This window comes from Heteronotia binoei, chromosome 9 (assembly GCF_032191835.1).
Source record: "Heteronotia binoei isolate CCM8104 ecotype False Entrance Well chromosome 9, APGP_CSIRO_Hbin_v1, whole genome shotgun sequence".
Lineage (NCBI taxonomy): Eukaryota > Metazoa > Chordata > Lepidosauria > Squamata > Gekkonidae > Heteronotia > Heteronotia binoei.
Window position 1 is genome coordinate 64,472,525 of NC_083231.1, and position 25,757 is coordinate 64,498,281.

At 43.5% G+C, this 25,757-nt stretch overlaps 2 protein-coding genes across 2 annotated transcripts in view; both read right to left on the reverse strand.

Annotated features, from left to right (window-relative positions):
• Positions 1-348: 348 nt before the first annotated feature.
• On the reverse strand, positions 349-5,078 carry RAB33B (RAB33B, member RAS oncogene family). The gene is made up of 2 exons (XM_060246737.1): positions 4,654-5,078; positions 349-1,428 (listed from the first exon to the last, which is right to left on the reverse strand). The coding sequence occupies exons 1-2, from the start codon at positions 4,999-5,001 to the stop codon at positions 985-987; spliced, it is 792 nt and encodes a 263-aa protein (XP_060102720.1). The 5' UTR covers positions 5,002-5,078; the 3' UTR covers positions 349-984.
• A 4,416-nt stretch (positions 5,079-9,494) lies between these two features.
• Positions 9,495-25,757, reverse strand: part of LOC132577179 (N-alpha-acetyltransferase 15, NatA auxiliary subunit) — a 55,431-nt gene continuing 39,168 nt past the window's right edge. Inside the window, exons 12-20 of the mRNA XM_060246738.1 lie at positions 24,334-24,486; positions 23,666-23,794; positions 20,584-20,797; positions 19,826-20,019; positions 18,839-18,947; positions 14,593-14,691; positions 12,755-12,898; positions 11,239-11,336; positions 9,495-10,907 (exon numbers count right to left, since the gene is read on the reverse strand). Coding sequence (XP_060102721.1) covers positions 10,707-10,907; positions 11,239-11,336; positions 12,755-12,898; positions 14,593-14,691; positions 18,839-18,947; positions 19,826-20,019; positions 20,584-20,797; positions 23,666-23,794; positions 24,334-24,486 — 1,341 coding nt within the window. The 3' untranslated portion in view covers positions 9,495-10,706. The remainder of the gene's footprint in view (positions 10,908-11,238; positions 11,337-12,754; positions 12,899-14,592; positions 14,692-18,838; positions 18,948-19,825; positions 20,020-20,583; positions 20,798-23,665; positions 23,795-24,333; positions 24,487-25,757) is intronic.

Genomic DNA, 25,757 nt, shown 5'->3' on the forward strand with positions numbered 1-25,757 from the left:
CAGGTGGACAAAGGGTTGTGGAGTGCAAGTGGGAAGGGTGTGGCTCTTCTTATGATGCTAGACTGTTCTTTAAGGTACCAAATTAAGATAAGGTGATCATATGGATTGTTCCAGCTCCAGAATACATTTACAATCACAGACTTATACAGGTACAGTTTCTCAATGCCATTTTCAATGTTTCTTTAGATTTACAGGATAAGCCTATTTGGTAAGAGATAGCAGCATGATGGTATGTAACAAATGCTGGAATAATTCTGGCTATTCTCTCGAGTCTTTTATATTCTTCTCCCACTCAAGTATAAGCACAAACCTATAAAGAGTGCTAGTAATAAGAAAAAAAATATGACATTTTGAGTTTCAAATTACATCTTTATGCAGAAAAACTGTTAATATGCATCCCTTCATGAACCTACTGAGATTATTAAAAAGCAATTAGAAGAAAGTGAAAGACATCCAATACTAGCATTCAAGTCAAATTTTTCAATTCCACTGTGCACTGGTAAAAATAATGCAACTGAAATATGAATTTCGGAGTCATTTACCAAGTATACATTATTACTTTGTAACACTTTACTTTCCTATGGAACTGGTTAACTGGCAGCACACTAACAGAGAAATCCTGAACAAAGTTACCCTACTCCCTTTTGAGTCTATTGACTTCAATGGCCTTAGAAAGGTGTCACTGTTTAAGATGGTATTAGAAAATTGGCATATTTTAATATTTCCCTTATTTTAGCAGAGAAAAGATTCTGAACTATAAACTACTTTAATGGGATTATGTCAAGCTTCAAAAGCCAGTTTCCAGAATCTGCAGTAATTTGGATTCAACAGTTACAAAGTGTGAAGACTGTAATATACCTAGACATAAAGCATACAATAAAGTGCCAAAAAGATCCAACTTACTTCCTGCTACACTGAATTATGACCAAGGCCACACTCTTAAAGCACTTGTACACAAAACAGAGTGATTAAAAATACTACAAGTTAACACCAACATGTCACCGCAGGTTTTGGTTCAGCTTCCAACTGTATTGTGCTATGATCAGGTGGCTGACTAAGCATTAATGGCTTATGGCTCTTGAGCTTATGAGCCAGGGTCATAAATATGGCTTCTACATGATCATTGTCATCAGGGTTTTTAGCAGATGTTTCAAAAAGTGGCATACTATGAGTATCAGCAAATTTCTGTGCCATGTCCGTAGGTACCTGAATTGCACTTCTCAAATCGCATTTATTTCCAACCAAAATCCGGGGTATATCATTGGTGAATAAATGCTGCTTGCACTCCTCGATCCACAGTGGCAAACTATGAAAACTTGCAATGTTTGTCATATCATATACAAACACGACAGCATGTACGTTCCTATAATAGTGTTGAACCATGCTCTTCCTGAATCGCTCTTGCCCTGCTGTATCCCAGAGCTGGATCTAGAATGGTCCAAAGGAGCAGAGGCAGAGAAGAGAGAGAAAACACAATTTCACTCAATGTGGCAACAAGATACCAGTTCAGCTCTTTACAACCAGATCTTTTCCAGACCAAGAGTTACAGGGCCATCTTTCAGAATGCCTCTTAAGAGTGAACAGATGACTTGTGTTCACTATTTTAATGTTTTAGAAAACAGATAACATGACGTGTTACCAAAGGTTGCCAGGGCCGTAGCCAGAATTTGGAAGGTTGGGGGGCATTTACATTTTTTGGGAGGGGAGCACTGATGCCCCAAATGATCTTTCCTCTACTGGCTCCCTCCCTGACTTTCTCTTGTCATCGCCCTCCCCTCCCCCACAATCAACTTGCTTCCGGGCTGGGGGCAGAAGCAGCCCCCTGTCGAGTTAAAGGGCCCATGGAACAGCTGTTTCCCGGAACCTTAAACTTGCACGGGGGCTGGGGACTGCTTCTGCCACTAAAACAGCCCAGGTGCTGTTTTAGTGGCAGGGAATGGAGGGTTGCGAGGAGCTCACCACCGCCCTCTCTTCCCCACCAGTAATATAATGCGTGGACTGGAAACAGAAGCAGGTCCCCCTACAAGTTAAAGGCCCGTGTAATAGCTGATCCATGGGTCCTTTAAGCAGTGGGGGGCCCTGGGGGCTGCGTCTGCTGCCAGGAGTGGCTCCAGGGTGAATAGACCCTAGGCAGGTGCCCCCCCCAGCACCGCCACGTTCCGCTTGCCCCCCGCCACTGTGCTGCTTGCTGACTCGCTTGCTCCCCGCCACTGCACTCTGATCACCCGCCACGGTGGCAGCGCTCCCCCGCTCGCTGCTTCTCCTTCCCCCGCTTGCCGCGACTACTGCCAGCCTGTGCACTGTTTTAGTGGCAGGGAATGGGGGGCTGCAGCGAGCTAACCACCACCCTTTCTTCACCACCAGTAAAATAACGTGCGGGCCAGCAGCAGAAGCAGGCCCCCCCACGCGAGTTAAGGGCCTGCGAAACAGCTGATCCACGGGCCTTTTAAGTAGCAGGGGGGGGCTAGGGGCTGCTGCTGCCAGGAACGGCTCTAGGGCAAGTGGGCCCTAGGCAGGCGACCCCCCTCTGGTGCCCCCCAGCCACCACCATGGCGGGCGCTCAGCTCGCATGGCCCCTGCCGCCACCCCCGCCACCACGCTCTGCTCATCTGCCTCTGTGGTGCTCGCCACCCTTCCTCCCCCCACTCGCTGCAACTGCTGCCAGCCCGCGCATTGTTTTTGTGGCAAAGAATGGACGGCTGTGGTGAGCTCACCACCACATTCTCTTCCCCACCAGTAAAATAATGCACAGGCCTGCAGCAGAAGCAGGCCCCCGCACCAGTTAAGGGCCTGCAAAACAGCTGATCCATGGGCCCTTTAAGTGGGGGGGGGGGGTTGGGGGCTGCTTCTGCTGCCTGGAGCGGCTCTAGGGTGAATAGGCCCTAGGCAGGTGACCCCCCCAGTGCCCCCACCCGCCATAGAGGCGCTCTGCTTGTTTGCACCCTGCCACTGTGCTCTGCTTGCTCGCCGCCATGCTCCCCCGATTGCTGCCTCTCCTCCCCCCGCTCGCCATGACTGCTGCCGGCCCGCACGTTGTTTTAGTGGCAGGGAAGGGAGGGTGTGGCGAGTTCAACACCACCCTCTCTTCCCCACCAGTAAAATAATGTGTGGGCCGGCAGCAGAAGCAGGCTCCTCATGTGAGTTAAGGGCCTGCTAAACAGCTGATCCATGGGCCCTTTTAAGTAGTGATGGGGGAGTCTGGGGGCTGCTTCTGCTGCCGGGAGCAGCTCTAGGGTGAATAGACCCTAGGCAGGCGACCTCCTCGGCATGCCCAGCTCCTGCACTCCATTGCCCCGACTTGCGGCTCTAGGGCGCTCCACTTGCTCGCCCCTGCCACCACGCTCTTTTCACCCCCACCGCCGTGGCGCTCCCCCACTCGCCACCCCCCCCCCCCCGCTGCGACTGCTGCTGGCCTGCGCACTGTTTTAGTGGCAGGGAAGGGAGGGTTGTGGCGAGCTCACCGCTGTCCTCTCTTCTCCAGCAGTAATATAATGTGGGCCGGCAGCAGAAGCAGCCCCCAGCCCCCGCGCCAGTTAAAGGGCCTGTTTCGCAGGCCTTTAACTTGCTCAGAACTTGGGGCTGCTTCTGTTGCTGGCCCGCACATTATTTTACTGGTGGGGAAGAGAGGGTGGCGGTGAGATTGCCACAGTCCTCCATTCTCTGCCACTAAAACAGCATGCGGGGCTGGCAGCAGAAGGGGCCCCCAGCCCCCTCAAGTTATAGGGCCCGTGAAACAGCTGATCGGTGGGCTGTTTAACTCAGGCCAGAGGCTGGGAATGCTTATGCCCCCGGCCCCAGAAGCAACCTCTCCACTGCCCTGGAGTCATGGCAGAGGCCCCAGGGACTGGTTGGGGTCCCAGAGTCACGGGGCCTCTTCCAGAAGTCGAGGGGCTGTGCCCCTACCGGCCCCCTCGTAGCTACGGGCCTGAAGGTTGCTCCTGTAATGAACCTGTATCGCTGTTAAGTCATCATACTATTACCTCAGCCTGCCTTTAAGGAACTTCAGGAGGTATTCATGTCCCCCCCCCCCACTCCCAATTTTATCTTAGAATGGAAGGAGTGAAAACTCCCAAAGTCATTTCATGGCTGAGCTCAGCTGGGATTTGAACATGGCTTCCCCCAAGTCCAGTAATCCAACCACACTGCATGCTTCCTCTAAACAGGGTCTCTGAATATAGCTATAACCGAACACTGATACCTAAGTCTATAGCTCGCAAAGCTTGCATATAAGAACAATTTCTCAACGATTTTACACGTTGATACATTCCTGGCTTGGTCACTGGAGTTTTAAGAACCGCTTCCAAGCCTAAGTTTTACTCCTGCAACTCAAGAGATACGGTTCAACTCCCGATTTTAAAAGGAAAGGTATAGCACTGACTCAGAGCGGCCTTAAATGTACTTGAGGTCGTCAGTGACATCTGTCCAGTAAAGGCCAGAGTCGGGAAAGGAAATCCAGGTCTAAACCCCATGCTCGTCTTCTTTCAGCCTTAACCAGCCCTACAGGGTTGTTGTGAAAATGAGACGCCTCATGGGACACAATCGTGACAAGCTGCCCTCACCAGTCGAGGGAAGAGCTCGTTTCAGCCACTGGCAGCCGCCTATGCGAGATGACGAGGCTTCTACCGAGTGCTTTTAAGTTAAGCCTACCCGTACCTTAATTCGCTCCCCGTCGATGGCGACGGCGCGCTCACGGAAATCCACTCCGATGGTGGCCTCGGTGCGCTTTGGAAAGTGGCCAGCGCAGAAGCGGAAAGTGAGGCACGTTTTCCCCACGTTGGAGTCCCCGATGACGATGATTTTGAAAATGCGGGAGCGCACGGGGGGCAGCGTCCTGGGCTCTGCACCGCTGCTCGACAAGCTCAGCTCCAGTGACGACTCCACGTCGGTCGCCATCGCCAGGCCTAGAGCTCTGGCAGTGACGGCAGCGCTACCCCTCCCCCGTCCAATTCCCAGCCCCCCTAGCAGGTTGTACGCATGCACACTCGCCGCCTCAGCGGTCATATGAGCGCTAGACTGCCATAGGCGGTAGCTGCCCTTGAACCGTTTCCCTTGCAGCTTGAAGCTGTGGCAGGCGGGACTCAGACAACCACACAAGAGGTTGCTCCTCCCCTTTTTTGGTCACGGCCAAGCTGATAAGTGGAGAGGGAATTCAGAATGGAGGCCTGCCTGCCTGCCTGCAGGAAGTGGGGCGAGGCTCGGGTGATGAGTCCTTCTGCAGCTATAATGTTACCTCCCTTGGGGTGAGATAAGGGGGAGGCCTCTGAGCACAAATCAGCAGGTCGTTGACTACGGCTAGTGAGGGTAGGGTTCTGAAAGGCCAGCATTCACTTTTGGGATGTACTAAAATGAATGACAGGATTGCCCATTGGCAGGGATTGTTTTGTAGAAAAATAGGTGGTGGAACTCATCTAGGGATTGTTATGCAGCTGCACATACTATTCGATGAACAAGGAGGTGGAGCTCTCAGGAGGAGGAGGAACGCTCAGAAAGGTGCAGGAGCTGTGCTCCTGCAAGCTCCCACTGAATCTGAGGCCTGCCCATTGGAAACAATGGGAGATTCTGGAAGGCCCACTGGAAATAATGGGAACCAGGAATGCCAGTTGACTTGCATGGGCTACATTGAAATACATTACAGCACAAGATGAGTTGTAAAGAAAATGTGAAATGGATTCTCTGGGCCCAGACATTATATGCTGCGACTGGAATGGCAGCCCCGAGTGAAATAACAGCCTCTGGAAATAGCCAGAGTATTCTGGGACTGGAATGACAGTCCCTGGAAGAGTTTTTGGGGACTGGAGTAACAAGCCCTAAGGGTAGCAAAAGTGTTCTGGGACTGAAATGATAGTCCCTGCAGACATTTACACAGTGGAATGACAGCCTCTGGGGTAGCAGGTGTTCTGGAACCATAATGCCAGCCCCTAGGAGTAGCAGACACATTCTGGGATTGGAATGACCTATCCCAGAGTGGAATGACAGCTCCTTGGGATAGCTCATATTTTCTGGGACTGACCTCAAGAGTGGAATGACCACCCCTATGGCTGCACAGATTTATTTTATGGTCCACCCATACCCAAGATCTTGTGTTCACACTCACTGCTACCCAGAAGTATGCCCCCTATCCAGTATGCGTGTTCCTAATTTGTCACCCAAATGTAGAATGGGGCACTTATCCTTGTTAAACTGCATCTTGTTCACATCCCCCCCGTGATGTTCAGATCTTGCTGAATTTTATCTTACCAGTGTGTTCCGATCTTGCTGAATTTTATCTTCAGTGTGTTCACTGCTCTTCTCAGTTTGGGGTCTTCTGCAAATTTAATGTGTAGCCCTTTCCACACCCTCATCGGTTGTATATTAAAAATACTGAAAAGTACTAGGCCCAGTACCAAAACCTGTAGCACCCCACTGGACACCTCCCTCCATTCAGATGAAATGCCACCGACAACTCCTTGTTTGCAGTTCTCCAACCACTTTCCTATCCACCTATCTATCCTAGAGTCCAGTGTCATCTAGTTTTCCCATCAGAACATCAGGGGGAACTCTGTATAAGGCTTTACTGAAACCCAAGAAAACAATATTGGCAGCATTCCCACACTCCAGTAAGCTTGTCACTCGATCAAAGGAGGAAATGAGGTTAATTTAACAGCACCTGTTGGGGACAAGTCTGTGCCGACTTCCTTGAATTATAAATCTTGCCCTTTTCCTTCAAATGTTCAAATGTTCGCTTCTGATGCCTTCTGATCCACATGTTCTCCTTATGTGTCACAGCTTGCCTGAGTTCCTGGCACACTTTTGCCCACTCTAGTGACTACTAACCCAGAGCACTCCCTCCATAGACTCTCTGTGAAAAATCCCATCCCATACTCTAGCTTGGGGGTCCCCAACCTTTCTGAGCCTATGGCACCTTTGTAATTGACACAGCATAGTGGGTGCAGACACAAAATGACAGTTGCAGGAGTCGGAGACAACCAGGAAACAATGACCACAGTGTGGTTCCACTCTGGGGCCTGTCATTCCAGTCCCAGAACACAACCGCTCCCTCCAGCGGCTGTCATTCTGCTCTGTGGCCTAACATTCCAGTCCTGAACACTTGCAACTCCTAGGGGCTGCCATTCCACTCTGGAGGTTTGTCATTCAAGTCCCAAAACACTTCTAGTACCTCCAGGAACTGTAATTCCAGTCCCAGAATACACCTGCTATCCCTAAGGACTATCATTCCATTCTGGGGTCTGTCATTCTAGTCCCAGAACACTTCTAGTAACCATAGGGTCTGCCATTTTCTTTGCAACTCATCTTGTGCTGTAATGTATTTCAATGTAGCCCATGCAAGTCAACTGACATTCCTGGCTCCCATTTCCAATGGGCCTTCCAGACTCTCCCGTTATTTCCAATGGGCAATCCTGTCATTTCCTCTTAATATATCTTCTCACTTTTCTTTACTTCAGTGACCTCCCATGTTTTTTGCTTGCCCCATTTGGGACCTGGGTAGGCAAAAGCCAAACATCTGTCTGAGCATTCTAACTGGTATCCTTGTTAGACTGCTGTAGCAAAATTAAAGTCCAGTGGCATCTTAAAGACTAGTAATCTAGGAAAGCTTTCTGGAAGACTATGCATGGAAGATATACTAAACATAAAACATAACAATCCCCTCTAGACCAGCAACCATTCTGGGCTAAGAAGTTCCCCCTCCCCTTGTCAATTGATTATTTTCCTGGTATTGGGACTTTCAAATACCAGAAAAACTAAGGGACAATAAGTTCTTCCCTGATGCAAGGCTAGTGGCAAAGCCAGAAGTGCAAGCCAGTCCTATTTAAGCTATTCCGTCTCACTGTAAATTGAACATACCTGGTCTAAATGCGTGCTTACACATAAAAACAAGTCCCCCCCCAAGCTCATTCACTTACAGATGCTTAGAGCTTTTATAGCCCAGTAATATCACCCCATTCCTGCAGGCATCAAAAGTTTGTAAGATGTCAGATTAAGCATAAAGGGGTTAACCGTACTGAAACTGAGCTTGGAAAAAACTATAATTACTTTGTGTATGCCTACTTACAGCAAGAACAGTGCTATGATGGTTATGGGAGCACTAGTTCCTTGCTCAGTTTCCCCTGCCTTTTACAATTGTACTCAAATACTACCACAAGAACATAAGATAAGCCATGTTGGATCAGACCAATGGCCCATCCAGTCCAACACACTGTGTCACACAGTGGCCAAAAATACCAGATGCCATCAGGAGGTCCATCAGTGGGGCCAGAACACTGGAAGTCCTCCCTCTGTTGCCCCCCCCCCTGCACCAAGAAGACAGAGCATCACTGCCCCAGAGAGTTCCAGCTATGGCTAATAGCCACTGATGGACCCTTGCTCCATATATTTATCCAATCCCCTCTTGAAGCTGTCTATGCTTGTGACCACTACCACCTCCTGTGGCAGTAAATTCCATGTGTTAATCACCTTTTGGGTGAAGAAGTACTTCCTTTTATCCGTTCTAGAAGTATTTCCTTTTATCTATTCCAGACATACTTCCTTTCATCCATGCAAATGCTTTTAAAAACAGGGCAAAGTTGAGATGTGTAATTCTGAACGTCTTCAAATTTCCTATCTGTGCAGTTACAAAAACACATATAGCCAAAATTGAAAAGTCATACAGAGCAGCGCTCTCAAGCTACCAACTATCACTGAACAGGAGGAAGAGGAATATAAGAGACCTATATTAGCCACCCAAACCTACACTTCATCAGAGCTCACAAATAATATAGTTTTTCTCTACAGTGACAAGCTGTAGTAGAATGGTTTCTATATACATCTTATTATCTGCACATGTATATGAGTATGGATGATTGGTATAATAACCAGCTCCAAGTTTTGCAGATGGACAGCCTAAGATTCTTGCAGACTAGGCATAATCTCCCTTTTAGTGGTTTACGCAGTATTTTTAACTGAGAAAGAATTTGCTCAAAGACTGGCTCATGAACAGAGTGATTAACATAAGATTATGACAAAACTAATCTTGTTCATTAGTATACATTTGCACAAACAGTATATTTATAAATGATGAATGAGGAATCCATACTTTTCTTATCACAGAAAGAGCAATGATCTCCCTTAAAGGGATGCACAACAATGAAAACCACCAAAATGTCAACGGTCAAATTTTGCCAACTGGCAACAATTTAGACATTTCCCCTGCTAAATATTAGGCTTCTAGTCTGAAGTTTTCTAGTCTATGCAAGTTCTCATTTAATTCACTTTCCTCCAAAATGATGTTGTATTTTTCCAAACCACACCCTTTGCCAACTTGTAAGTTACTATTCACAGCAGCAGCCACTGGTTAAGATTTACTGAGGAAGGAGGGTGGAAGGGAGTAGTGTCTCCAAGCACTGTTGCATTATGCATTGTGGGATTTCACCAACACTAATATAATCCTGCACATTACATTGGTCTTGCCCTACTTCTATTTACCTAACAGCAGCTTTCAAATTCTCCAGTCACACAACTCTCTTTCAAAACATTTTATTGCATTATATTTGGTACCTTATGTTTGACAAAGGAAATTACATCTGTAACTGCAGGAATAAGAAGCTGGTCTGTTATTGAAAAAAAATCTTGGGCCCGTTAAAAGTTACAAAGTCATGGGCTTGCCTGAAACAACTGAGCAAGAAATATATTCTTAGAAATGTAGGGCTTCAAGTATTACAAACCTGTGACACTGTGGAAAAGTTCCAGAGGTATCTAAACTGCAGCACTTTTTTTCTGCATAACGTGAACAAGGCCTGCTGAGGTTTTAAACAATTAGTCTCTCGATCAGTCAGAAATTGGTAGTCAGGAGTTCTGCTCTTTGAAATTTCAAGCCATAGTTATGTTCATTTATATTTCCACTGTATGTGAAATATACATGCTGTCTTTCTAATGAGTTGGTGCCACATCACAGTGCATAATTTCATTTGGTTCTTGCATGACAGTTTTAACAAGTTTAGTCAACCAGTGCTGTCAATACCGGTCTCCAAAGTAAGCGGTTGATTTCTTTTCAAATTGTTAATTAAAACAAAGAATGTTCTAACCAGTTCCTTCATTTAAAAACTGTGGTGCAAGAACACCAAACTGATCACGTGCAGTGAATTTCGGAGACACAACAAGCTTATTGAACACCTTATGTTTCGTTATTTTGCTTCATATTTTATGTCCCAGTCTCTACAACAATATTGTATGCGTGTTGCAAGTTTGTCTGCAAATAGTGATTCACATCGCATACTTCCAAAGGTAGAATCATCTTGGTATCAAAATCAGTCAGATGCTAAAGCCCCAACAACTTTGTGCTCAGTGAAAGGATCCAGTGCTAAAACAGCAGTTCTGCTGTCCGAGATAGTCATCTCAACAAGACAAATTTAAAGTAATATTTCTGCCACACACCTGCTCCCATGGGTGTTAAGCCTTCAGATTCCATATAAATTAGTTTAAAAACGGGGCATGTAGATAAGCGATACTTTTCAATTTTAGCAGTGCTTAGTTTTTCTTTAACTGATCCACCTATATCCAGTAATACGTTACTTTATATTATATACTTCATCAGCAGGATAAAAAAGTAAAACTTTGAAGGCAACCATTTTTACTTCTCCATTCTCTGTGTACGGTAGAGCAATTCAGCAGGTGCGTGACAAAAATATTATATACCAGATGCGGTCCAAAAATTATTCCACTCTTTTAAAATTTCATATTTCATTGGCCAGTTCTTCGTTCTCTGCAGATATATCTCCATTAACTGTGATCTTCATATCCTCTTCATATCCAGGGGGCATAAAAGCCAATGCGTAAGGGAAAAGCTTATGACAATTTGCTCTGTATGTTTCAGCTGCTTCTTTACAGTCTCCAAGGCTACCATCATTCAATGCTTCCAATACCTCCATACAAGTCTAGAAAGCAAAGAAAAGCGTGTTAAACCTTTTAGGGGCTTGTCTATATCAATAATGCACATTAACACTGATGGAAAATCTTATAAGTAGGCATTATTTTTTAAAGTTTCATTACTGTAAACATCTGTTATAATGTTATGATTTGGGTAACATTATTAACTGGAATGTGCATACACATTTGTAATATGGGCTCTACAGAAAATGGAATATTCCTACAATGTTAACTGAAGAGCAATTTTTTAAAAAAATAGATGAGAGACTACTATCTTACTTGGAAAAGTCATTCTTGTAGTAAAGAGAATGGATAATTTTGCATATCAATAACATTTACCTGAAGATTTCTGTTCATAAGAGATTCATCAAGGCAAGTTGCCAACTCCACAGCTCTTTTCTGGCTAGCAGGATCCAAATAGTAAACCATTTTGGCAGCTACAAAAAAAGGGGAGGGGAACAGCTCCATTTAGTTTATCGTATTACTGGAACAATACCAATCTCTTGAATTTATTTCTGCATTTTTTTTTAGCAATTTTGACTGCTTTTCTGCATAAAACATTCAAGATTACTGTTCTACAAAAACATGTGGTTCCACTGTTCCTTCCCTTTCACTGAAAAGAAAGCTTTCATACAGCAAGCAATACCTCATCATGTAGGACACTGAACAAGGACCGAGGATTGAAGTCATACAACAGGGGTCTGGCACAAGAATAAGGACTCACTTTTTACCCCCTCCCAATTTACATTTCATTTGCAGTATTACCAGACTTTTAATGTAACATATGAAAATCTTATGGAGTTGCAGCTTTAGACAGGAGTCTAAAATAATTTACTTATTTAGAATATAATAAATTCTAATTCACTGGGATCAGTGCAGTTTGTTATATCACTGTATGAAATTAAGTCCAATATGACTGCTAAGAACATTTTCAACACAATGGAACCAAAAACGGATAAGGCAAATTTCACCTCAATATGACTTTTTCAGAAACTTTCTTAACTTACAACCTCATGAGTAGTAAGCTTTCAACTAAGCCAATGACAAAGTCCTGACAGTCTTGGATACCACTCCATATCTCCCTCTTAAATCTTTGGAGTTGCAGGACCTATGTGAAAAAAGTCACAGAAGCCACGGTGGCTGCAGCAAAGAGGGAAAAAACCCCTTTAATGCTCCCTCTTCTGCAAGCAAAGGTCAATGAATGGAAGATGGGGCAATTCTGCATGATTCCTTTCTTTACTTTGGCCCCATGACCCATGTGGCCTTTTGTCCAAAGTCTCTCTATTGTGGGTATTATCTTTCTGCTCATTAAAAGAGACTACATAGGGAAAGGGGAATAAAGAGAACATCTGTATGTATTGCACTGGAGGCTGGGTGGGCATGATCCAATATAACTAAAGGAATAAGTGCAATTCTAAGGCTGAAATTTCACACTGTTTCAGACATAAGTTTGGTAGACACTTGCTACAGATACTAATCAGTGTGTTTACACAGCTGTTAAGGTACTCCAATAGCTTTATCTACCTCATTGTCTTTAGATTACTTACGTTAAGTTAGGTAAAGCCAGTGCTTCTATGAATTGTGCTCATCTGGAAAAAGGATTAGGATTTTTACTACCTTGAAATCTAGTGCCAAAGATCAGGGAATCTTCCAAAACAATGTGCCACATAGCACAGAGGAAATCAGCTACCCCATCCCTACTCTTGAAATAGGTGGAGGGGGTCTGCCAGTTGTCTTTTCTCGCTAAGGCCCCTCCCCCATGCCACTCGGTTCTATGAGGGCCCAAACCCACAGCTCTCTGGTGAGAAGAAATTCTATTAAAATTTCTTGAAGCAATAAAGAGAAAATTACATACCAGATAACCTGTGTGGTAGTGAATCATAGTTCTGTTTAAGGAAAGTTTCATTGAAGTTCTTTGGATTAGTTGCTCCAAAAAGCCGATTCATTTCTTGATTCAACACTGTTCTGACTGTTTCTGGTAGATCTTTGCTTTCAGAAACTATAGTATTAAAAACAGTTAACTAACTCAGGTTGTTCTTGGTTTAATACAGTGGCCAATTTACAATTACTTCTATTAATCAAAGCCACTACCTTGTCTTTAATGTACATTGTTTAAAATTTGTTTTGTACATTTATGGCAAATCATTACAGATACTGATGTATTTTCTATGGTTATGTTCCAGTTTCATTTCCCTAAAAATCAATATTATTTTTCCATATAAAAGCAACATATACCAATTTACCCATGCAATTTTAGTTAAAGGTACTTTTTGAGTCTTTACAGAGGACAGCCTTTAGAGAAGGTAGGAGCTGGGGAGAACTTGATATAATTAAGATTAGTGATGGGCACAAACTGAACTGCAAAGCAAAATTCATCAAAAATGTTGCCCTGTTTGTGGTTTGCAAACTGAAATTTTTTCCACGAACTTTTAAAGCCGGTCATGGATAGAGCAGAAATCAGGGGTTTAAATTAGGGACTCAAAGTTCCTTTAATCCTCTGCTTTCTGTTTCCTGCAAAAACAACTGAATGATGGGGAGCCTAAAACAGCTGAGTGGTGGGAAACAGGCCGCTCTCTGCTGCTCAGCCATTTTGCGGATTGTGGTCCCTTTCAATGGGACTTGTGAGGCCACGAACCGGTTCAGTTTGCAAACAAATGTCCCTGTTCAGGGTTCAGTTTATGGTTTGGCCACAATCCAATACAAACCACATTTTTCCAATTCATGCCCATCACTAGTTAGGACTGTGCATATGTGTACATGACTTACCATGGAAACTGTTACAAAATTAGGTTACCAAAGTAGTATACAACCTCTGCTTAATATTAAGAATTAAGACACACTGGTAGCCATAGCTTTCCAACTATCTGAATGATTCTAAGGGTACCACCTTGATTCCAGTTCCAGCCCAAACATCTTTTCCTAACTTGATAGTTCTGGTCCAGAAAATCCAGTTCTGCAAAATCTTAAGTACTATATAATTAAGAAAAGGCATAACACCCACTGTCACATTTATACAAAAGTCAGATAGCATGGCATATAGTGCATTGCTTTGTATCCTGATATCCTGACCAAGGCATATATCGCACTGCTTTATATCCTAATATCCTGACAAACTATTTCAAACTTTCAGAAAGTGTATTAAATCTGAAGTGTGCAAGAAAGAAAAAAGGATAAAGCAAGAAGTTTTGGTTACACAAAGATATGAAGCTTTATAGTGAATCAGACCACCGGTCCTTTCAAGGTCAGTACTGTCTATTTAGACTTGCAGCGGCTCTCTGGGGTCCCTGACAGAGGCCTTTCTCACCCATCTGATTCTTTTAAGTGGAGAAGCCTGGGATTAAGAAGTTTGCTTGCAGGTTGCATCTCACTGGTTGCATCTGGACTAATGTTTCTGCTGGTGGTGCTGATTTCCACCCTCGGAGCATGATTTTCCACCTCCCCATTACCATAGCATCCTGAACCTCACCCCCCACTTCTTTTCTTGTAAGAGAGATGACTGCGGGCAAAAGTCCTGGTGCTTGCGGATATGTTTTAGGCTTGATCCAAGCCTGGCTTAGGTAAATCTTATGACTTTTTAAAAGAAAAAAATGTGTTACATATTGAATAAAATGTTCAGAATTATCAATTACAACAGATTACTACATATAAGAGCTTCTGGAAGTATCTTGGCCTGGTCACAGGTTGGATTCATACCACTGCTGAAGAGGTGAATCATACACTCATGAAGCCATGGGTGACTGGGGTCAATAGCATATGCTCTCTTCACAGACTGCAGCATAAGAAGAAATTTTTCTGTTGGAAACAAAATAATTTGGCACTAAATTACAAGTATTCTTACTCTCTTGAGTACCTACATTTAACAGAAAACCCAACTATGCTTTAATATCACAATGAAAATAAAGTTTGAAAGAATGAGTAGAATGAACAGGAGAGTGAGACTCATGAGAAATCAAAGGAGCTCCACCACGGATGTGAAAGCAGAGATGTGAAAGTCCAGGGGGAAGGGGAAGCCCCCCCCCCCCCCCGAAAAATTGGAAATGTTGAAGAGCACTGGAAAAAAACGCATATGAAATATTTTCTTATTTAAAATGAGTGAAATTATTTTGAGGCCGGGGGGGGGGGGGGGGGAGATGTAGACGGCTCTTAAATCCAAGATGCATTTCTACACTTAGAAGGATACAAGATCTTCATGAGGGAAGCAGAAGCAAGCAGGGCTTTCACTGCTTCTCAATAGTTCTGTGCCATCTCTTGTTCTTTTCACCTCTCTTTCAAATAATAATAATAATAATAATAATAATATTTTATTTTTATATCCCGCCCTCCCCGCCAGGCGGGCTCAGGGCGGCTAACAGACATGGGAGTCCCATGATTCACATAAAACAACATAACAGACATGGGAGTCCCATGATTCACATAAAACAACATAACAATTTAAATATATCAATTACCAATAAGTTATTTAAAATAGGTAAAACATATAAAATAGGTGCTAAAATGCTGTAGTCGTAATGTACACAAGATGGCTAGATGTCCGCTCGTTAAGTTAATCAGGTTCTATCTCGAAAGCCAGCTGGAAAAGAAATGTTTTGCAAGCCCTGCGGAATTGGTTCAGGTCCCGCAGGGCTCGCACCATCTCTGGAAGGTCGTTCCACCAACGAGGGGCTATCACCGAGAAGGCCTGCTCCCTAGTAGCCTTCAACCTAACTTCTCTTGGCCCAGGGATTGTTAGTAAGTTCTGAGAACTAGACCTCAGTGCTCTCTGGGGCACATATGGGGAGAGGCGGTCCTTTAGGTAGGCAGGTCCTCGGCCATATAGGGCTTTAAAGGTGATAACCAGCACCTTATAGCGAACACGGTATACAACCGGCAGCCAATGCAGATTCCGTACAAGGGCAGCCCCATGTAGAGGGCATTGCAGTAGTCTAACCTCGAAGTGACCGTTGCGTGGATCACAGTTGCTAGGTCGGTGCGCTCCAAGAAGGGAGCCAACTGCCTCGCCCTCTTGAGATGAAAGAAGGCGGATCTAGCAGTGGCGGCTACCTGGGCCTCCATTGATAAGGAGGACTCCAGTAGCACTCCCAGGCTCTTGACTTTGCGCACCGGTATCAGTGGCGCACCGTCAAAGGCTGGTAAAGTAATCTCCCCTCCTGGTCCGCCGCAGCCCACGCAAAGGACCTCAGTCTTCGCCGGATTCAACTTCAGCCCGCTCAGCCTGAGCCAGTCAGCCACGGCTTGTAATGCCCGGTCCAAATTTGTAGGGACATCACCAGCCCGGTCGTCCATCAGTAGATAGAGCTGGGTGTCATCTGCATATTGATGACAGCCCAGCCCATACCTCCGTGCAATCTGGGTAAGGGGGCGCATAAAGATGTTAAACAGCATCGGGGAGAGAACTGCTCCCTGAGGCACTCCACAATGAAGTGGATATCTCTGAGACAGTTCCCCCCCAATTGCCACCCTTTGTCCCCGACCCTCAAGAAAGGAGGAGAGCCACTGTAAGGCCAGCCCCCGAATTCCTGCGTCGGCGAGGCGGCGGGTCAGCAGCCGATGGTTGACCATATCGAACGCAGCCGATAGGTCTAGCAACAGCAATACCGCCGAGCCGCCTTGATCCAGTTGTCGTCGGAGGTCATCCATGAGGGCGACCAGGACTGTTTCTGTCCCATGGCCCGGGCGGAAGCCGGACTGGCATGGGTCTAGGACGGAAGCGTCCTCCAGAAATTCCTGTAACTGCACCGCCACGGCCCTCTCGATAATTTTGCCTAAAAAGGGCAGATTTGAGACCGGCCGGTAATGTGCCAATTCGGCCGGGTCTGATGATGGTTTTTTCAAGAGAGGGCGGACCAATGCCTCTTTCAGGGGTGTTGGAAAAACACCTTCTGAAAGGGATCGATTTATAATATCCCGTATAGGATATCTTAATTCCTCCTGGCAGGCCTTAATTAGCCAGGAGGGGCATGGGTCCAGGTCACAAGTCGTGGATCGTGCAGTGCCAAGGATTCTGTCGACTTCCTCCAAGCTGAGCGGGTCGAAGCAATCCAGAGTTAAATCAGAAGACACGCATTGGGCTTCAAGTCCACTTACTGCCTCCAAATTGGCAGGGCAGTCCTGGCGGAGCGATTGGACCTTGTCCGCAAAAAATTTCGCAAAAGCCTCACAGCCAGTTTCCAATTCCTTAGCGTTTGAATTGCCTTGAGGCAATGTAGTCAGATTCCGAATTATTCTAAATAATTGGGCTGGGCGCGAATTTGCAGATGCAATCCTAGCCGCAAAGTATGTTTTCTTTGCGGCCTTGATTGCCATCTCATAGGACTTCATAAACTTCCTGTAAGATGTTCTAATCGCCTCGTCACGAGTACGTCGCCATTGCCTCTCTAGCCGTCTAAGGCCTTGTTTCAGCTGGCGTAATTCCGGGGTATACCACGGAGCCAGCTTAGTCCGAGGTCGCAGAGGGCGCCGAGGTGCGATCTCCTCGATGGCCCTAGAGAGCCGGCTATTCCAGGTCTCAATCAGGCCATCGAGGGAGTCGCCAGAGGGCCAGGGGTCCCGCAGAGCCATCTGGAACCGTTCCGGGTCCATTTGGCTCCGTGGGCGAGCCATAATCGGCTCTTCACCTAAACAGGTTTGGGGGGGGCATATTTACATGGGCCTTGAGGGCGAAGTGATCCGACCATGGCACTACCTCTGCGGTTATATCGCTCACTACAATCCCGGCCGCGAAGATCAGGTCTAACATGTGTCCGGCCTGGTGAGTGGGGGTTACAACAAATTGAGAGAGTCCCAGTGTCGCCATGGAAGACACTAGGTCCGTCGCCTGACTGGAGGACGGGTCATCAGCATGGACGTTGAAGTCACCCAGGATTATCAGCCTTGGGTGCTCCAGCGCCCAGCCTGTCGCCGCCTCGAGCAGGGATGGTAAGGCGTTGGCCGGTGCGTTAGGCATATGGTACCCCAGCCAAATCGCCAACCCCTCTTCATCCCCCCACGCCAGACCGGCACATTCAATGCCCTCAATCTTTGGGGCCGGGAGCGCCCTGAAGGAGTAAAGAAATCATTATGACATATTTACCTAAGTAGCTTATTGCTCTAAATTTGCAGGATGAAGAAAAAAAAAGAGCAGAAGGAGGTGAGGCAGAAACCCAGAGGAAAACTGAAGTTTCACTGAGAACTCATGTCTCTCTAACCTGACAGAAAAATGAAGGGATATGTGCTAAGAAAGCACAGGGTGCACTGCATGCAATTTTCTATCAAACACTGGACATATTTGCAATTCTGCTTTAATAAAACTAAGACATTTATAACTTTTAAATTCCTTAAATATGTCAAATACTGCAATTTCATATGCTAAGTAAATTATAAATTATATAATTAAACGGTAAATTAGTTTATGTTTGATAGGGCAGTAAGTATTGCATATATTTAAACTTCCCCCCCCAAATTTCAATTTCCCCCTGAAAAAAGATATTTTTTCCCCCATGGCTTCAAAGTTTCCAGAAATTTTACATCAGTACATGAGAGAATATTTTGACCTCTACTTTCATATGGGTTTTAAATAATAGAATTCAAAGTGGTACCACCATTTTCCTAAGCATATTGGCACTGCTGTTTGATTTGGGTAGACTACTTTTAAGGTCAAACATAATCTCAAATTATTGAGGCATGCACAAAATAAGTACAGCTGATAACATAAAGAATTTGTTTTCTAAAGTTGTTTCCATTATGCAAAGCACACTTTAATTTTATTACAACAGTAAGACCACTTTTGATGGGTACTATTATGACATAGCAAGAATTCCTCATTGTCATACATGAGGAAGGTATATGTGAGCACTGAGTTTCCCCGACCACTCAGAGCATACAAAAAAAGCTTGCAACTTACATTTCGTATACATTTTCTAGACAACTGATGCTGTTCCACTTCGTGGCTTCTTCCACCTACCTTTCCTGAAGTAAATTTCAAAGGCAAAAAGATGAGTTTCTATCTTGTTCTTCACCAAATTCTTCAATGGAGTTAAAAACTTAATGGCTTCTTCTAAAGGTGCTTCAACCTGAAAATGCAAAAATATTTGCCAAAAGAGTGAGACAGAACTGTTGTTAGGGTTTGTAGAATCTTTCGGGCTCAAGTGCTGTGTTCTACTGGATAAAGTTTTCCTTCCAGACGTTACGTTCTCAGCTGCGGAGAACATCCTCAGTGGCGTTGCAGCCGGAGCAGGTGCTCTGACCTTCTTGGCTGCTGTGCATTGAGCCCTGGCCCCACTCAATGCACAGCAGCCAAGAAGGTCAGAGCGCCTGCTCCAGCTGCAACGCCACTGAGGATGTTCTCCGCAGCTGAGAACGAAACGTCTGGAAGGAAAACTTTCTCCAGTAGAACACGGCACTTGAGCCCGAAAGATTCTACAAACCCTAATGATGTTACCAGCCGTGAAAACCTGAAATCTTTGAGAACTGTTGTGTTTAAGCTGACAAATATGTATAAAAAGAACCAGAACTCCTTATTTCTCCATGTCTGGGGTTCCCAAGGGAGGCAAACAGATTAATCCCTGACACCAACAGTGTATCCAAGTGTGATATTTCAATTTTCTTTTCTTTGCATCAATGGCTACTATCCCTTCCTCTGGGAAATAGTAAAAGGCTGTCTTTGGAGATGGTGGTGACAAAGCCTACTCTTCATCCCTGCCAGGTAACAGCCAGGTATTCCAAGTTTCTTTATGCAAGAGTCTTTGCAGTAAACATGTACTCATTTCAGTCACTAGCAATTACTTTGTGAGCTAACATATGAGAAATGATGCAATAAGGACTGATGAGGATACCCGAAAGGATGGTCAAAATTTTACTCTATGAAGTGAAATTCTGTTCAATTAATTCTCTAGAATTGCATGTTCAAACTAATATTCTACAAAAACAAATTACAGTCCAGTTTGAATACCTTTGCTAGTTTCTCAGGAATAAGCTCTTCCTTCGGTCCTCCAATTTCTTCATCATCATCGTCTTTTTTCTTTTTCTGGTTTCTTTGCTGCTTTTCTTTTTCTGCATTCTTTTTTTCTTCCTCTAGCTGAGCTTTTTTCTGCGCTCTCCGTTGCTTATTGCGTAGCTTTTTTAGTTCTTTATCAGACATATTTGCTTCACAGAAACCACATTTGAAAAAGATTATGCAGAGAATATGCAGTTCTTATCAATATATAATATATAATCAATATATAATATATCAATATACTAAACCTAACTTTTGGCAGCTCAAGTTCTTTATTTCTGGTAATTCTATTATCAGGCTCTGAATTATGATCCAAAGCTGGAATGCTAGAAAAGTAACAGAAAGCCACTCAAGTTTCCCTCAACGACACATTCTCCTACATTCATAAAGATCAAAGGAACCTACATGTTTACACCAACTTGTATGACAACAGATCCCTGTTAATTTTTGTCTTGAATATTTTAAAGGAAATGCAGAATGGTGAGTGTATTTTACTGTAACGGTAGTGTCTTAGCTGAATATTAAGTTCCACAATTTTCTTTTAAGAAAAACATACAATGCACTTTTAATTGAAATACAATACTACCAATTTTGCATTTCATAACAGCCATGCCTAATTTTAAAATGACATAGTAAAGACATTCTTACCCAGCATAAACACAAAGCTAAACCCAACTATACTGTATACAGCAAGTAGTAGAAGCATCTTATACCTGTATCAGCCTCATGCTCTTTATTCTCATCTGTCAGGGGGTTATCATGAAGTTTCAAATATATTTCTATGGCAATTCTTGCTGCCTTGAAATAAAATGGATGCTGCCGAAGTACATCTTCTAATTTCAACAAGTCCACGTAAGATCGAAGTGTGATTTTCCTCATGCAGTATGTATGGAAGTCAAATTGATCATCTGTGATTTCTACAAAATGCTAACACAACACCAAGCTGTTTAGCAAATCTCAGCAATCACAAAGATCTTAAATATGATTACAGAAGTTATAAAGCTAAAGGGTTCTGTAGTATGAAGTTAAAGGCTGGTAACAGTCAATATACATCAATAAGCAGTAAACTTTAGTACTGAAGGGGGTCCATAGTTAGGTGGCACAGTAAATGCTATGTGGATAGAACATAGCATTTTAATTCTCAGTTCTCAGATGGCAGAGCTCAGAAAGATTTCTGCCCAAAATCCTAAATAACCACTTCCAAATCTGGATAAGCAGTACAGAGGAACAAGATTCCATCGGGCAGATTATTATGCTTAACAATCACATTAAAACAATTCATTAAGGAAGACAAGAATAAGCTATCAAAAGTAACTTGGATATTTCATGAGTACTTTCTGGGTACAGGGAATGACTAGCAATGGAGTGTGCATTTTTTACTGTGGGGTTTTTTTTTGGCAGGAGGTTGTGTCTATTGGACCAAAAAAAAAAATATGATTCTACTCCCCAAAATCAGGTTCAAATACCCAGTACGGTATTTGAATCTGAGATTTTTTTGAAATCTCAAAATGTTGGGGGTCCAACAGAACAGGACCAAAAAATGCTGGTAAAAGAATGCCAGCTCAATCATGGGGCTGGCTTGACTTCTCCAGCATTCCAGTTTAAACTGAGCTGCAGGAGAAGGCAGCACAGAGGTGTGTTTGCAGGGAGTGATTGGTTCCCCGTGGGTACAGCCAATCCCAGTAGGACTGCCCTCCTTACACCTGCCCAGTTTAAAGCATGTGGCAGGAGAAGGCAATACAGAACTGCACCAGCAGGGAGCTCTCAACTCCTAACCAACCCAGCAATCTTGGGCTGGCTTCTCTTGCAGCCTTGTTTAAACCAGGCTGCAAGAAAAAACAACCACTCCAGCTGATCCTCAGGCTGACTTTAAATTGCATAAGCCTGCCCAACAAATAGCTAAAAGGTGGGAGCAGACTGCTGTTTTCTCCACTGTTTTGAGATCTACACCAAATATATCCAGGATTTTCTTGAAATTTTCCTCCCCTTTCCTGAGAAAACTCAAATACGTTTGGGAAGCCAAAATACAACCAAAAAACAATGTGATATTTTCTGGGTATACTTTTGGCTCAGGTAGATCCCAATGCACACCGCTAACTAGCAAGCCAGCATAACTCAGTAATTTAATTCCGGAAGGGTAATAAAGAGGTCCATCACACTTAAAAAAAACTTATACTGGCAAATATTTTCATGGATCTCTTTTTCAAGGCAAGAAGCTTTAAGCATATTCTCTGTGATAAAGTTTAAAGACGTGTATCATGCCAAAAATCTGGCTTTTTAAAACATTTGGTGTTCCTCAGCCATACAAGTTCTCTGGAGGTAGCTTATGTAAAACTGCATGCTACTAAAAAAAAAGTTATAAGAAACAGAAGTTTCAGACTTCATTTGTGCGGGTGGCACACAGCATCAAAAATACAAGCTCAATCTTTAATGCATGTTCAATACAGTATTCAGAATGTGTTGTAAAATATAGTTTTTAAGTAGAAGAATGCTGCATACTGTGGATACAACAGCCTTACACAGGAATCTGTTCATAAGTGGTTTAATCTAGACATAATGTTAAGTCATAGCTTTGAAATGATGAACTGTACATGTGTTTCCTCTTCCTCTTTCCAGCTTTTATTAGCCACTATCCCCCTTGACATTGAAATATCAAATTATAGTTAGTATGGTTACTAAACTCCTATGAATACTTAAATAAAACCACCATTCAAAACTAGTTTCAGGTGATCTTACAAACTGTGCAAGGTGCTAACTATAGTTTGACAGTTCAGATGTCAACAAGATAGAACTATAAACCAATGTCAAAACCTGCAATTCTTAGGCCGGTATTCTTGAAGGATTTGATTTGTCTAGGCTATATGATATTGTGCTGTCTATCCAGTCATGTGAATAGCCTGACAACTGGTTCAGGACACAACCTTGCTTTTTGAGAGGTAGCTTGGTATTGGCACCAGGAGTACTTCCTTCCAACTACATCTCATCTGAAAAGCTCTCTGCCCTTCCTGACCAAGTCACACTGATCCGTGCTTCTGTAACCTGCAAAATACTGCAATGAGCTCTACTGAGGACAGCCACTGAAGGAAAGTGAAAACATTCAGCAGGTAAAAGATGCAGCAGCTCACTTCTTAGGGTGCTTTGTGCACATAATACCTATTTTAGAACAGCTGCAATGGCTTTGTTTCTTTCTGGCACAAAACAAGGCGCTGACTTCAAGCTCACTATGACCAACTTTTATCTGAAGGACTGCCTCTCTCCCAATTCATGCTTACTTGCCAGGTGAGGTTGGTTCAGCAACTTTTGTTAGCAGTCCCTTCCTAGCAAGAGACTTATCTGATCATTGTCAGTTACAACTTTCTATAGGAGCTCTTGTTCTTTGGAACAGTCTATCAGAAGAGCTGGACAGGATGCCTTCTCTGGCAAGATTTAGGAAGCAACACACTGATTTGCTGATTGCTCTACAGCTGGGGCAGCTGGTTTCTAAAGTCTCTCTGTGGGAGCAAGATTGGGCCTATGAGTGTGATTACCAGACTGATTCAGAGGTGAATCTGACTATACTGTTTGGAAGTGGTTTTTCAGGTTGCTATTTTATTGTGATGTAAAATGATTATACTGAATAGTCATGAGGTTATTATTTGGAAAACTGCAATGTACTTTGAAAAAGAGGATGTAAAAAACATAAAAGGAGTGCATACAAACTTTCAAAGATTCAAATCAGAAAACCTAGATTTGTGAAACTCTAATCTGAAAGTGGGAAATCAGGAAATATTACATTTAAATTCATTAGGTACATACTCTCTCAATTTCGTGGCATTTTTTAAGTGCTTCACCAAATTTATTCATTGTTTTATAAGCTTGGGCACATTCTGTCTGGAACCACATACACTGCATTTCATTCAAGTTTTCTACTGCTGATGTTCCTTCCTGAAAAGCAAATTTTAGAAATGTTTCAAAGCAAAGTCATCACATAAGTTCAGTTTATTTTAAAAAACAATTCTAGATAAATGATATTTTGGGTCTGAAATGTTCTAGAAAACATTTTCCACTGAAATGTTCTAGAAAACATTCTCCACTGAAAAAAATGTGGAGAATACAAAGTCAGCTGAGGGCACTTGTCAGAAAAGCAGGCTACAACCATAGACATCAAAAATGGAATCTGAATGCTACACATTAAAAAGTTTAAACTTAGAGATGCTCTAGGTGTGCATTAATTCTGTAACAGTGGCATATGTGTGTGTGACACATACAAAAAATTTTACTGAAACATTTATGGTCACAGTAGGACAGACATCAGCAGCACATATCAGAAAGTCCTAGGGCTTATTTTTGCTAACACTTGACAGGCAAGTAAAGCCGCATAAATTGAATTAAATAGAGCAGCATAAACTGTATTTCTTTACAAAACAATAGCTAAAATTCTGATTACATTTTTAAACTAAAACACCAAAGTAAGCAGTACAAACCCTTGTAAACTTTGAACACATCTCTTCTGCCTCTTTTATCAAGTTGGCTTTCAACATGTATTTTGCACATTTTGAATTGATAAATCTGTCTGCTGTGTCCAGCGCTTGAGCCTCATCCATCCATCTTGCTGCTTCTTTTATGTTTCCAGCATGCTTAAAAAGAAAACAAAGACAAACTAGATCAGGGTGTCCAAACTGAGGCTTAGAAGCCACATGTGGCTCTTTCACACATATTATGTGTCTCTGGAAGCCCCCACTGCCCCATTGGCTAGCTTGAAAAAGGCATCTGTCTCTTTAAATCAATTTTCCAAGCCAAGCTGGCCAGCGGTTTGAAGAATGCATTTAATGTTAAAGTTGCTTTCTTTCTACCTCTTCATCCTCCTCTCCCATGCGTTGCAGCTCTCAAACATCGGATGATCCTGTCTTGCAACTCTCAAACATCTGACGTTTATTATATGTGGCTCTTACATTAAGTAAGTTTTGCCACCCCTGAACTAGATAAATTCAACAATTGACCCGTGTCATATATATTCTGGAAATTATAATCAGTGTTTACAAAGGGTCAAATCAGCGTGTTCAGTAGTGATCCCCAAACTAAACTACTAGGCCAACAAACTCCAATCATGCAAGTTGTATTTTCTTATTAGTTATTGTTCAGTAATTTTATCCAAATCCCCATCAACAGATTTCTCAGGAAATGGATACAGAACAAGGAGATTAGGAATAGTTGCCAGAAGAACAGAGAAGCCGGGCAGCAATGTACAAGCAGTGAAGTCCCACTCTGATCACTCTGTAATCACATATCTTTGCATCCGCCATGCACTGCTGACATTTCCGACAATAAAACCATTTCCAATACCAGTGGTATCCATACTAGTGTAGGGATAGAGACTGGAAGTTAAGTTTGTTTGCCTGTTTAAAAACTAACGACCCAGGTATCTTGATGGTGCAACAGACTTGTAAGTTGATGCAACATGCATCCAGAGCCCTGATTGTTAGCCAAAGAATCTGCTAATTCTTCCAAAACAAGAAAAAGAGGTGTTGTGTGGTACATACAAGTCAGTTGCAATAAGAATTGCTGGGGAGCATTAACTGAAGTTGCTGTGTGAAAGAACAGTGTGTGAGGGGGAGTGAGTGCCTGAAGCCTGCTGGAGAGAGGTTTCTGATTGCTTCTGTGTGTTTTTTGTCTTGATTGTAGCTGAAAGAGGACAGCCTACTTCCCTGGTGTTGGTTGCTGGCCCAGACCTCTGCTGCTGCTCCGGCTGCTGAGAGGTGGGGGCTGTAAGCCTTTGAATTGCAAGTCTCCTCACCAGAGGCTCAAGCCAAAGGGCAAGAGCTAAAGGGCTCTTGCACTGGAGATCCCATAAGTAGTTAAGAAAACAGGATTCTTAGAGGAGAATGTTTGGAGCCTGGAGTAAAGAACT